The sequence below is a fragment of the Pinus tabuliformis genome, chromosome 1_1, assembly GCF_031772625.1.
Source record: "Pinus tabuliformis cultivar Carrire ecotype Pingquan chromosome 1_1, CPIR1, whole genome shotgun sequence".
In the NCBI taxonomy this organism is placed as follows: domain Eukaryota; kingdom Viridiplantae; phylum Streptophyta; class Pinopsida; order Pinales; family Pinaceae; genus Pinus; species Pinus tabuliformis.
In genome coordinates this window covers 739,679,151-739,692,217 of record NC_142297.1, presented here as the reverse complement: position 1 = coordinate 739,692,217, position 13,067 = coordinate 739,679,151, and the positions used below count along the sequence as shown (strand labels likewise).

Here is a 13,067-nt window from a genome sequence, read left to right as displayed (position 1 = left end):
TTTTTTTTCCGAAGAAAAAATCAAAACTTTTTATTATGAAACTATAAAAATTTTACATTCTGATGAGGTCTTGAGCCAATCAAATGACTCGTTTGTTTGCTGTTTTTTTCTTCATTGAGAGCTGTTACTGCTGTTATACAAAAACATGTACAGTCTTCCTCCCGGCTGGAGGCATATAAAAACTCACTTGAAATGACATTCAGGCTCTGGGGTCTCCTTCGACGAAGGAAAACAACCCCTTACAAAAATTATAAAGAGTCTAAGTTATACGAAAACATAAAACTGCATATATGAAAGTCTGTTTGCTGTAGATATAGCTCATGAAAAAAGAAATAGAGACCGTGAGATGATGTGTAGAGACTGTGTACATAAAACCAACAAAAATGGCCGAGAAGACTGCTGTCAAAAAATAATATAAGAGCTGTGATCATTGTGGCAGAGCATAAGGGGGCTGATGTGTGATGTATGACTGCCCCTGTCTGATCTCTTCTACTGTCCAGCTGCCCAGATCCTGTTGTAGACCAGCCTTAGAAAGCTGGTCTGCTTCCTCATTTTTATCCCTGTAAATGTGGCAGATGGTAAACTTATTAAAAGATGCCTTTAAAAAAGAAATTTCTTCAACAAGAGTCTTCAAAATCTGATTTTGACAAGATGCATTTCCATTGACCCATTTTATGACATTTAGTGAGTCCCCAAAGATTTGTATTGTGTTGATATTTCTGTGAAGAAGCCAGCATAAGAGATAGCGCAAAGCAGACAATTCAGCATAGTTATTTGTGCCTGTACCCAGCCCTACAGATGCTTTTAAAGAGTGTTCAGGATTTATGTGGATGCACAAGCCCGCTCCAGCCTTATTGTTTTGGGATGCCCCATCAAAAAAAGCCCACGGAATGCCCTCCTGTATATTGATTGGCTTTTGATTATTTTTAGGATTTTTGTCTTCAGGGGGCGGAATGGCAGAGTATATAGCAGCAACATTGATAGCAGTGACGGAAGTAGGGGTGTCCTTGTCTTGAAACAGACTTTTGTTTCTAGCAAGCCAAACTCCCCAAAAGAAGATAAGGGGCAAGTTTCTCATGTTCCCCTCCGGGTAGTTTTGCCACCATTTCCTCCAGGCTTCTTCCAGAGGATCATGACCCCACTGAGCTTTAACCTTGAGCAAGACAGTAACCTCCTCCCATATCTTTTTTGTGACTGCACAGGTTGTGAAAAGATGACTGATGGTTTCCTCTTCAGACTTGCATAAAGGGCATCGCCCAGGCCCAACTAGAAACCTGGCTTGTAAAATTTCCCAGGTTGGGACCTTCCTTTTTAAAATGCACCATAGAAAGAGCCTGACCTTTGCTGGGCATTTGAGTTTCCATATGTTTTTTGCCCACCAGTCTGGTACTCCCCAGCCCTTCTTTCCCATTAAGAAAGTGTATCCATCTTTTGGGGAATAGTCCCCAGTTTTGCCTTGAGCCCACATCAAGCGATCTGGTTCATCTTTTATCCTGACATTTGAGCGTTGCAATTCTTTGATGAAAGCCTCCCACTCGTTCTTCCATCTGACATTTATTCCTAAGTCTTCATCACTCTGCCAAGCCTGTCCCCAAAAGGTAGATTGGCCAACTTTCTCCACCTGATTTAATGAGGTAATTCCTATGCTGTCAAGATGTCTAAGAAACCCTGGTGACAAGGCAAAAGCTTCATTGCATCCTACCCAGGGATCTCTGCCAATTCTGATCTGTCTTCCATCTCCCACTTTCCAAGCTAATCCTTGCTCAATCACTGAAAAGGCTTCCACCGTGGCCTTCCAGATGGCTGAAATATTCTTTATCTTCTTATCTTGACTCCGAATCCATTCTTCCAAAGGGACTGGATCAATGTACTTCCTTTTCACCACCCTTGTCCATAGATTCTCCATAGTTATTAACCTCCAACCTGATTTAGCTGCTAGTGAGAGGCTGAACTCAGGGAGTCTTTTTATTCCCCATCCTCCCCAATCTTTTGGTCTGGCCACTTTGTCCCAGGCTACCCAGGGTAAAACCGAGGACTCATTTGTTCCTGCCCATAGAAATCTGCAACAAATTCTTCTGATTTTCTCCATCACTCCTTTGGGGATCCAAGTCAAAGCAGCCCAGTATACTGGGATGGCTAACAGAACTGATTTGATAAGGGTCAATCTGCCAGCTCTGGAGAGCCACCTGAAGCTCCAGTGTGAAATTTTGGCTTCTATCTTTGCAATAAGCCAGTTCCAGTCCTCTTTTTTATATGCTGCTGGCTTTAACCAAAAACCCAGATATTTGAAAGGGGAGTCCAGAGGCTGAAGGGGGAAAGGGAATAGATTAGCCATTCTATTCCTTTCTCTTCTTTCAAAATCTGCCACACAGACTTGAGATTTCCTAGAGTTTATCTGCATTCCAGTAGCTTTCAGAAATAGATCGAAAATGCATTTTAACTCCTTAAGTTCATTGAAAGATCCATTGGTGAAAATCAATATATCATCGACAAAAAGTAGATGAGTGATGAAAAGATTAATTGCTACCTCAATACCTTTTACCTTCTCCTCTCTTCTGGCTTTGTGAATCAATCTGCTTAGCCCTTCTGCCACAAGAAGAAACAGGAGAGGAGATAGCGGACAACCTTGCCTGAGGCCTCTTTGGCTGTTAAAAAATGAGGAAGCTGCTCCATTGATCAGTACTGCAAAACTGACATTTGAGATGCAGCCCATAATCCAGCTAATAAAAGAATAGTTGAAGCCCACATGAGTTAGCAGCATCCGGAGGTAGAGCCAGCTTATTCGGTCATATGCTTTAGAGAGATCGATTTTGAGTACCGCTCCCTTCTTTTTCTTCAGTCTGACACTATGAATAACCTCCTGGGCTACTCCAATGGCTTCATGAATTTGTCTTCCATCCAGGAAACCAAATTGTTCCATTGATATATTTCTTGACAGGATTGGGACAATTCTGAGAGCAATAACCTTTGCAATAATCTTGTAAATGCAATTACACAGTGAGATTGGTCTGAAGTCTTCAAAACTCTCTGGATCATCCTTCTTAGGTATGAGAGCAATAAAGGTAGAATTGAAAGGTCTGTAGACTTCTCCTTTCTGTCTTGACTCTTCTACTACCTCAGTAATTTCGGAGCCTATTTGATCAAAAAAATGGAGAAAAAGTTCTATGGTCCAGCCATCAGGGCCTGGACTTTTATCCTTGCCCATAAGCTTCATGGCTGCTTCAACCTCCTCCTTGGATACCGGAGTTGTAAGTTCTTCTGCTTCATCCTCCTCAATGAATCTTGGAAAGCATTGTGCTGTTCTTATGACTTCTGCAATGGTAGCCTCTCCCGGATCAGAGAAAATTTTCTGGAAATGTCTTTGTCCTAAACCAGAGAGCTCTGGAAAGGAGTTGACTTCCCTCCCTTCTTCATCTTTAAGTCTCCAAATAGTATTTGCAGATTTCCTGCCTTTGGCAAAGTTATGGAAAAAACTAGTATTTTCATCCCCTGATTTTAGCCAAATTGCCCTACTCTTAAGCCTCCATTCTTCTTCCTTGTCCAAGAGGATTTTGTTTTGCTGCTTCTCCAGATGAAGGATTCTATCCTTTGAGGCCTGCGAGGAATATCCATCTTCCTCAATGCTTTCCATCTGCTTCAGCTCCTCCCTGATTCTATTCAGTTCTTCATTTTGTTTCAGTTTCCTGTCCTTTGCCCAGGAGATTGTAGCTTTCTTCAATCTTTTGAGATTCTCCATGAACAAGAAGCACTTATCCTCTCCTGTATTGTGAACAGGGTGAATCCAAGTTTCCTTAAACAGGTTACTGTAAGAAGGGTCTTGGAGCCAAGATGGATTGAACTTAAAAGGGGCAGGAGGTTTGGGGGGAGGAAAAGTAAGTTCCAAAAAAACAGGGAAGTGATCCGAATTCCCTATTTCCTCAACCCACTGTCTGAGAATAGGTGCTTTGGAGGTTAAAGACTCGGATAACAGGAAACGATCTAGTCTTTTGGCGATCCGGTCCTCCCCTATCCTTCGGTTCCTCCAAGTGGGCTTTAGTTTGATCGGGGAAGGATCTATGAGGTTGTTTTCCGTTAATAGATTAAGGAAGAAAGCTGAGAGGGGATCTTCTCTAGCTGATGGACCCCATGCTTCTGCTCTGCCAATGGAGAAGTTTAAATCACCCCCCATAATCAGCAAGGAGGATTTCAACACAGATTTTGTCATCAAATCGTCCCAGAAGGGTTCCCTGCCCTGACAGGGCCCATAGATATTTACTAAAGAGATGGGGAAGGTGAAATCTGGAGAAAAAACCTCCATTCCCATAACTTGTTTCATCCCCCATTGGTTAATGACCTTTACTCGCCCTTCTTTGATTCCAATAGCAAGGCCCCCCGAGTGTCCAGATGAATCTATAGCAGTAAAGTTCCATCCTGGCAGAAGGGCTTTTAACATAGGTTCAATCTCAGAAGCCTTCCCTAGGGTTTCTTGCAAAAAGATAACATCAACTTTTGAGTTAAGGATCCACTCTTTCAAGGCCAGTTTTTTAGGTTTGCTGGCCAAACCTCTGCAATTCCAGGATGTCAGGATCATTTAATAACGCCAACAGAGGGCTGCACTGCTCTAAGAACCCCGGGGATAGAATATTGTTTGCCATCTGCAACATCCAGCTTGGCTTTAAGTTTGGCCTTGGACATGTCCGATTTCCTACCTCTCTTGTTTTTGGTACAGCACTGAGAGGGGGACTGTCCCAAACCTCCAAAAGCCCCCGGAGTACCAGGCTTCCCTCCCAAAGATCTCAGGTTGTAAGGGCAATGGGTGCGAGATGCTGGTTGAGAAAGGGGGGGCCAATTTTCTTCACAGTTTATATCAAGAGACGGTAAAGCCGCAGATATAGTGTCTACATCCGGGGAGATCAAAACATGTTCCATTTTTTCTTTAGTGTTATTTACTTGAATTGGACTGTTTGGAGACGAAACATGCAATGGAGCTAAAACATGCTCAGGAGAGTTAAGAGAAGAAAAAGGGATCCCTGAGCACATACCCTTTTCATCTTCGCCGCGAGGGGTTTGATCTGCAGTAGCTTCCTTGGCGATCTCCTCCACAGCTTCCGCTTCTTTAGCGATCTCCTCCACAGCTACCGCCAGATGAGAGTCATTGGCCTGAACAACCTCTAGATTTTGGACAGCTTCAACCAGTGGATCCTTTGGTGTCTCCTCGATCTCCATTTCCTCTGTGCCTTGCATCTCCGGATTTTCTTTCTCCTTAGGCGTCTGAGAAGGGTTTGGAACAGTTTCTCTGTAAGCTGTAGTCCTCCGAAAGCGTCTCCTTCTTCTAAGCTGCGGACAGTCTTTTGCCAGATGCCCATACTCATGGCAGCGATGGCACCTGAACGGCAAGTGTTCGTAGTCTAATAGCTGCTCGAACACGTAGTCTTTGTATTGTAAATTGATTTTTTGAGCCAAACCTCTGCTCGGGTTGAGGTGTACCAGCAAGCGGGCCATCGCTCTGTTTTTCGTCTCCAGGAATGTCATATCTGCTTCCAAGAAAACACCCAGCCTATTCCCGATTGATTTGAAAACAGCTTCTGTCCAAAGAAAGGATGGTAGACCCGGAGCTCTCACCCAAACTGGGAACTCATCCGTTCTCTCTTTGATTGCATCAAAAAGGGGGGTCCATTTCTTCAGCAAGACAGGAATGTTCCCTATGTGCCAATTTCGATGAAAGACCCATTCTGCCGACTCCTTGTCTATGAAACTGAGCTTAAACCATCCTTTCGCTAAGCATTGGGCTTCAAACTGTAATGGTCTATCAGATACAAAACAATTCTCACCCCATGCTTGAAGAAATTCCGAAGTGAATTTCTTACCTCTAGCTCTTCCGACCAGGGTACAATCTGCAACAGCTAGGGTTTCTTCGATGGAAACCTCCATCCCAAGGACCAGATTACCTTCAATCTCCTGAGATCCAATGGGTCTTTGCGTTTTCCTTTTCGCTCCTTTGCTTCTTAACTCTTCCACGGATGCCCTAGTTCCCCCGCGCCCATCAGTCTGTTCTGGGTTCGTCTGTGCTAAGTCCACAGGTGGTTCTATCTCCGGCTGTGACTGATGCTGGCCAGAGATGCCGGTGTCGAGATTCCCTGGAAGTAAATGACCAACTGCCGATCCATCGAAACCTTCCCGCTCCCCTACTGAAAGGTCACCGTAGCCTCCTGCAGAACCTCCTTTTGGTGAGGGGAAATCTCTTGGCAGAGAGACCCTAGAGAGCGTGGGAAAACCCCCAGGAACCCTTGATTGACCAGAGCCAGAAGAAAGCCCCAAATGTGTTATATCTTCGAAACCCTTTGAAGGCGCAAACCGGGTTGGAACTGCTTTGCCCTTTGGATCAGAAGAAAACCCTTCCTCTTTTGACCCATCCGCCACATTTTCTCTTCCCACCTGCTTGGGGAAGGCCGATAAACTGGAGTTGAAAACCTCTCTGCCAGAATCCTTGCCTTGAAGCAGAAACGATGGAATTTCCGCCTAGGATAATGATTCCAACCTTGACAGTTCGTAAGCCCCAAAATAATGTTCCACGTTTTGAACAGTGGTATCCTTCCCCCACATGGAGAGGATATCTTCCAGTTTTGGGTCCAGGTCTACTAGTTCGGCGGGATTAACCATGGTTAAGGGCCGTTCCGAGATCAAGACCCTCATCCTTATGGGAGAACACATAACTATTTCATGAGAGATAACAATAAAGGATTTCCATGTTGAGAAGAGGTTCTATTGCTTTTGTTGTCATGGGCCTTCACAATGGGCTTATTTTCCCCATACGGGTGCAAGATGGAGTGCATGATGGACACATGGCATATGGCCAATATATGTGTGGACAAAGTGAGTGAGCATGGAAAATATGGGAGCCCACTTGCATGGATTATAGTGGCTCCTATAGAATGATCTGGATAGTTTGAGAGGGAGGTATCTAGGGGACAATGGTCTCTTAGTTCAGTCCCAACCCATGGAAAACTGCATCCCAAATCCAATCCAATGGAAGAGAGCTCTATGCTATAAGAAGAAGCTCCGTCGATTGGAAGTTTTAGAAGAGGAAATAGTTTTAATCAGATTATGATCATTATAAGGCTAAGTTTGCTTATATATAGTTTAATGGATCAATGTAATTTCTACAAAAGTTCCATCTTGTTCATATTATTTCTTTTTTGTTGTTCCCTCCAATTTTATTGGCCTGTCCACATCTCTTGTTTTTAGAAAATTGGATTTTTAGCAAGTACTTGAATAGTTGTTTCTTCCTGCATTGAATTTGAAAAGAACTATTAACAGTATAAATTGATGTAGTTATCTTGCATGTTTTTCTAATGATGTTGGGGAGAGATAATCTTTCTTCATCATTCTTAGAGATAATAAGAAATTCACCCGGCCTAGTAGATTGACGGGGCCTGGTTACTGGAAAATAATGGGGTCAGACATAGCAGTTCTGAGTGATGGACTGGATCATGTATGAGTACATGATGGATTATTTGGGCTCGTTCCCACCAAATGTAATCATTTTTTTTTCATTTGAATACACACAAAGTTCTCCACCAACTGAATCGTGAAGAATCTCACGTTTCCTAGTGCAAAAATACCAAACGAATGTATGTTGAAAATGTGCAGAAGAAGGTGGTCATGGTGTTAAGTCGAATATACAGAAAGGTGCTTCTCAGAAGTTGATAGAACAACGTACAAAGTACAAAGGCTAAGCTCCTTAAGAAAGGAAAGGAGAACATGTTATTTTATTTTGAGGTGGAAATGAAGAGAAGTGTAATCCAATCACCCTTAAGGAAGATCATGCCAATAAAATCCCATGATAAGAGACCAAATTTTCTTTGTTACATGAATTGGAAGGAAGTGCATTCCTCTTCTATAATTAAAATGGATAATGATGCTACTTTGTTTGACTACCTAGAAATGATCAAATATTGTGAAGTAACTATCGTCTTGAAGAGCCTCATAGACAACAAGCAATTGCAGTTAGAGTTTCCCAAGTTGTGGATAGAATTATAAGTCTATTCTAATTGCCCCATCTTGTTACAAATTCATTTGGGCACATCAATCCCATCATCCAAATCAGTGTTTTAGGGCTTATCAAACCCTAATTTTAGTTGCTTCATGCCCTGAACAAGTCACCCCTTTGAATGCCTCCTTCGAAGACAATTTCATGACTTGAAGACATCCAGAAATGGCCTCTAGAGGGACCAAAGCAGGTAGGCCCATGTAAAGGGTGCGTTGTAGAGCAGTTGAGTCCATTTCTAGGGTGCTCTGCAGAGCACTTAGGCTTCCTTTCACCTGCGCTGGGTGAGATTGAGCGAAATTCACATAGGGTTTGGGGAATATTCTTATCTTTTGGAGTAATCTAGAAGGTTCCCTCACTTATCAACTCCTATGAGATCGAAAATGGATGAGGAATGAGTTAAGGTACATCCCTCTTTGACCTACGTTGATCCACCTTAGGGAAAATTTTCACCTTTGGATTGAGTTTTTTACCAACTTCCCTCTATTTGATTGCTTGTTGATTGATCAATGAGTGTCATGTCTCAGAAAACAAATTTTTATCTCCTTTTCCAACCCTAATTTGACTTGATTGATTAATGTTTATTAAACGTTTTCTTTGTCATTATAGATCCATATTCAAAGTTAGATTATATTTGATTAATCTTTGTTTGAAAGAAAGTGTCGTAAAAGTATTATTTTCCTTCAAAACTGAACTGTCGTAAAGTCTTCGTTCTCATAAAAAATTGATTGATTGTATGTGCATTAGTTTCCTTTTTTTTTCATCATAACATTAAGGGATTTGAAAAGAAAAACTTGCATCGTTCATATTGTAGTTTGTTAATGCTTGAAAGGAATAGCTAGGGAAATTGCACTAGATGTGCTCTTTGCTCTTTGTCAAAGATTTGATTGCTTTATCGCTACTAGCTAAGGTTTTCATTATTCAATTGAATGAAAATAATGCTTATGATATTAGTTGCATTTTATGAATTGCAAACATACATCACGTGGTGAAACTTGAAAGGAAAATTATAAAGAAGATCAACTTAAAATTTATCTGAATTAACCTAATGGAGCATTATCACTTAACGAAAAACATTTAGAGGTCTAGGCTAGAGACATGTTCCGGTGTCGTAAAACAAAGCATATGTCGCTAACTTGTCTGCAATACATCCCAAGTGTGATACCTCATTCCACGTACCTGAGTATATCGTAGCTCGTCCACGTACCTTCGGGTATATAGGGCGGTGTTATAGTATATAAAGTATATGGGAATGCTCTCACTGTGCGGTTTTGCATTAAACAACGCTTATACGGATTGGGCCTCCACGTACTTTCAGGTATATATGGGAGGAAAAAACTTGATTTCTATCCATCCTTAGGTAACTGAGTCGGCTGCCTTGTACACTGCGATACACATAACACATCATTCGGGGAGATTGCTTGGTCGTACTTCTCAGTTCGGCGGGAGGTATTCTTCAGTTCATAGTTGCTTGGTAAACCTTTTGCCTAGATTATCCATCTTTTGTTTTGTTATGTTACTTTGATTAAAATAAAATTATTTGACCACGGATAACATCCTCCATGCTCACTTCTTAGTTGATCTTAGGTTGAAACATATGGCGACAAATCCAGAGTCCACCGATCAAGGAATTCCTTTTGATGGGAATCCTAATCCTTTTCCTCCTTTCGAAAATATTGGTGCTCATTATATGGCTACATTATCCCTACAAGGATTTACCATTGGCTTACCAGTATGGTTTTTTTCAACCTCTTTGGTTCAAAATGTCGTGATTTCTTCGCAATCGAGTACAACTCCAACTGGACAAAATCAACCTCCAGATGATCCTAAATGATCCAAAATGGATTTTGGATAGGCTCCTAAGTCTAAGTGTTCCTCACAGAGGAAAAATAAAAGTCCAAGGAAGTTCTTGGAACTAGCCCCATTGTAGAGATCGTCTCATTCTGAATCTACTGCAACTTGGATGGGCAAAAACTAACTTAGGATGCAGAAGCTATCATAAAATGAAATTGCCTCTATCCTGTGGAAAAAGGAGCAAAAACCACTAATAATGGGTCCAAAAAAAACCCTCTAAATCTTCAAAATCCTCGAAAAGGTCAAAACCAGTGCAAAAGGAGGACCTCTTAACAATTCGGATTACACTATCAGGCCTTAAAAATATGAAGAAATGGTGGAAATGAGGCCTATCGGAGGCTTTAACAATGAATGCACAGAGGCCGCCAGATCTAGCCTATCAACAGTCTAGATCCAATCGGCATATCGCATCGGCGGTGACAGTCAGAGGCATGACATGAGATGGGACCAGGCCAATGCGATACCACGATTGCCGATATCAGCGGATCGCAATCGGTGTTGACATAAATCATGCTATATGGGAAGGCCTCGGGCTTGTGCGATCTGCGATTGCCACTTGTCGCATCGCAATATCGCGTCAGCGCATTACAAGGAGTGGTCATACACACGTATATGTATGTGATGCGATGGTAAGACCCGACGACAATATGAACTGAGTTTGATATATTTTGAAATCCGCTGAAAGTCATTTTCTTATGTATTTTCGTATATTTCACTATTAAACGAAATACAAAGGGGAAGCGTGATGCGATGAAAACCAAACCTGAAAGGGTTCCAGAATGAAAATATATATTATTTCAGATCTGCCAAAGCCATTTTTTACATTATTTTCACCGTTTTAATGAAATTTTAAAATACAAAGGGAAACCTTGGAACAAGGCCCTTGCGACATGCGATGGCGACTCACAGGCGGACTCGATAGGGATATAAAGTGGGATTATGAAAATTTGAAGTCCGGAACAGTGTTTTCTGCGGAATTTCCTGTGTTTTACAATGTTCTCTATGTAAACAAGGAACGACTGTTTCTGAAGGATTTAAAGTGTCGTTAGTTCCCTTCCATTGTGGAATACGTGGCATCCATCCCCGAGGGTGTTTAGTAATGATTGCTAACACTCAGAGAAAGGCTTCGAGTGGACCAAAACAGGAAGGCAAAGAGCCCGAGAGGGAAGGTGAACCAACAACGTTGATTTGGCTTAAAAAGCCATAGAATGACAGAGACAGGTTGTTGATGGCAGCTGAGTTTTTGTTGGTTGTTGTTGTTGGGTTTTGTTACTAAAAGTAAAGCCAAAGCAGGAAGCTAATGAAAAAGAGGCAACACAGAAGCCAAAGGGACAGCGCAGAAGCAAGAGCAGCCAAAGGAGTCACTTGTAAGCCATGTGAAAAGCCAAGAGGGCTATGAACTGATAAAGGGCATAAAGAAGGCAGAGATGAAGAGCTAGAGAGGTGGAGCCAGAGTCAGAGCCAAGAGCCAGAACCAAGAGCCAAAGAGCCAGAGTCAGAGCCAAGAGCCAGAACCAAGAGCCAAGAGCTAGAGCCAAGAGCCAGAGCTTCAAGAGCTAGGGAATAACATGGTGTCTGAACCCACTGTTTTTGTGTAAAACAACAAGAGTTAAGCCAAGAGCTTGTAAAAAAGACTTAGACCATAATCCCAGAGAACCTAGTTGAGTTGACTAGAGCTCACAGAGATGTAGCCCAAGAGTTGTGGGTGAACTCCTAATTAAATTGTTGTCTTATGTGTTTGTTTTTACTGTTGCATTATTCACTGTTATATGCATTTATATATATGTTTAAGCACATTTACATATCAACTAAAACAACAGATTTTTAAAGCATATAATCAGTTTAAAACAAGCATAAGCATCCACTATATTGTCAAGCATATTCTCAATTCCGCACTGGTTAATCATTAAGACCCGGGAATATTCAAGCTTTGGAAGTGGGAGAGGTTCTTATAAGTTAGACAAGAAACCTAAGAGCCCCATTTTCAGATCAGGAGGTATCAGAGCTTAAGATTGATTAACCACAATTTTAAGAAGGTTATATCAGAATGCTTGATTGACAGAGCAAATATTTCTTGTCTGAGAAGTGTTTGGGTAGTCAAGGATTGATTGTCTGATTGATTGTATGCTTGTTTGCAGACTGAATATTCGCTAAGTTTGCAGGGGTGAAGGGAAATCTATTGGTAGCTCAGTCCAGGAAGGACAAGAAGGAAGAAGGGCTGAAGGCATTCTTCTATCCCAAAGGACCTCAAAGCAATCCTTGAAGCACAAGAGGTTTGTTGCAAAAGGTTTCTTGAAGTAAGCTCTTTGTTATTCTTGTTGAAGTTCTTTTTTTCATTGGCATAATAACAACTTCTTCAAGTGAGTCCTCAAATTCTCCTTTCTTCTCAAAAGTCTTTGATGAAGACATGAAGCAAGACTTGCTCATCATGATGGATATGGTGAGAGAAATGTATGAGGATGGAAGAAAAAGCAGCACATTTAGAGAGCAGTTGAATTCCATGAAGGAAGAAAAGCAGATGCTTTCTGAAAATTGCAGGAAATGGAGAGGAAACTTCATATTGCAAACATGAACCTGAAGAGGATGCATGAGTTGGAGTCATAGCTCTTTGTTTCCCAAGAAGCCTTAGTCAAGTACCAGCTTGAAGAAGAGGTAAGCCATTCCAGTTTGTCTTCAAATTCTTCTGAGAATGTTTGTATTGGTTCTTTTGAAAGACATACTAGAGGCATAGGTTCCAAGCTAATGTCCAAGATGGGATATGAAGGAAAAGGCTTGTGAAAGCATGCACAAGGTATTGTTGAACCAATAATGGTTGAGGAAAGGCCTAAGTATTTGGGTCTTGGCTATGGACAGTCTTATGGAGAGAATTCCAAAGCTGCCATGAATGTCGTTGAAACAGTCCCAAGAAGGAGTTTCAGTTCATGTCCTCTACCTCATAAGTTTGAAGGTTGTATTCAAGAGGAATGCGATGGCTTGAAACATCATTTGCAGGATGCAGGTGTTCAGAAGCACACACTTGAACTAGAGAGTTGTGGAAACTCTGATGACCTTGAAGAGATTGATAGCGTTAGAAAGGGAGCTACTTATTCACTCAATTCACCTCATCATGAAGGCAATAAAGGTGAAAGAGAAAGGTATAAATCTGGTTCTAAATGCATTCCTTTTGATTTTTCAAAGCATGAAAAAT

At 41.6% G+C, this 13,067-nt stretch overlaps 1 protein-coding gene across 1 annotated transcript; it reads right to left on the bottom strand.

Annotated features, from left to right (window-relative positions):
* Positions 1-427: 427 nt before the first annotated feature.
* Positions 428-4,570, bottom strand: LOC149216085 (uncharacterized). Its single transcript, XM_089389816.1, has 3 exons — positions 2,966-4,570; positions 759-2,395; positions 428-560 (listed from the first exon to the last, which is right to left on the bottom strand). Exons 1-3 carry the CDS (start codon positions 4,568-4,570, stop codon positions 428-430), a joined length of 3,375 nt encoding a protein of 1,124 aa, XP_089245942.1.
* Positions 4,571-13,067: the final 8,497 nt, after the last annotated feature.

Coding starts and splice junctions, on each gene's coding strand:
- LOC149216085 (XM_089389816.1), bottom strand. CDS start 4,570: ATGATCCTGACATCCTGGAATTGCAGAGGTTTGGCCAGCAAACCTAAA. Junction 2,396..2,965: donor TTTACAAGATTATTGCAAAG/GTTATTGCTCTC, acceptor ACTGGAATGCAG/ATAAACTCTAGGAAATCTCA. Junction 561..758: donor ACAAATAACTATGCTGAATT/GTCTGCTTTGCG, acceptor CCACATTTACAG/GGATAAAAATGAGGAAGCAG.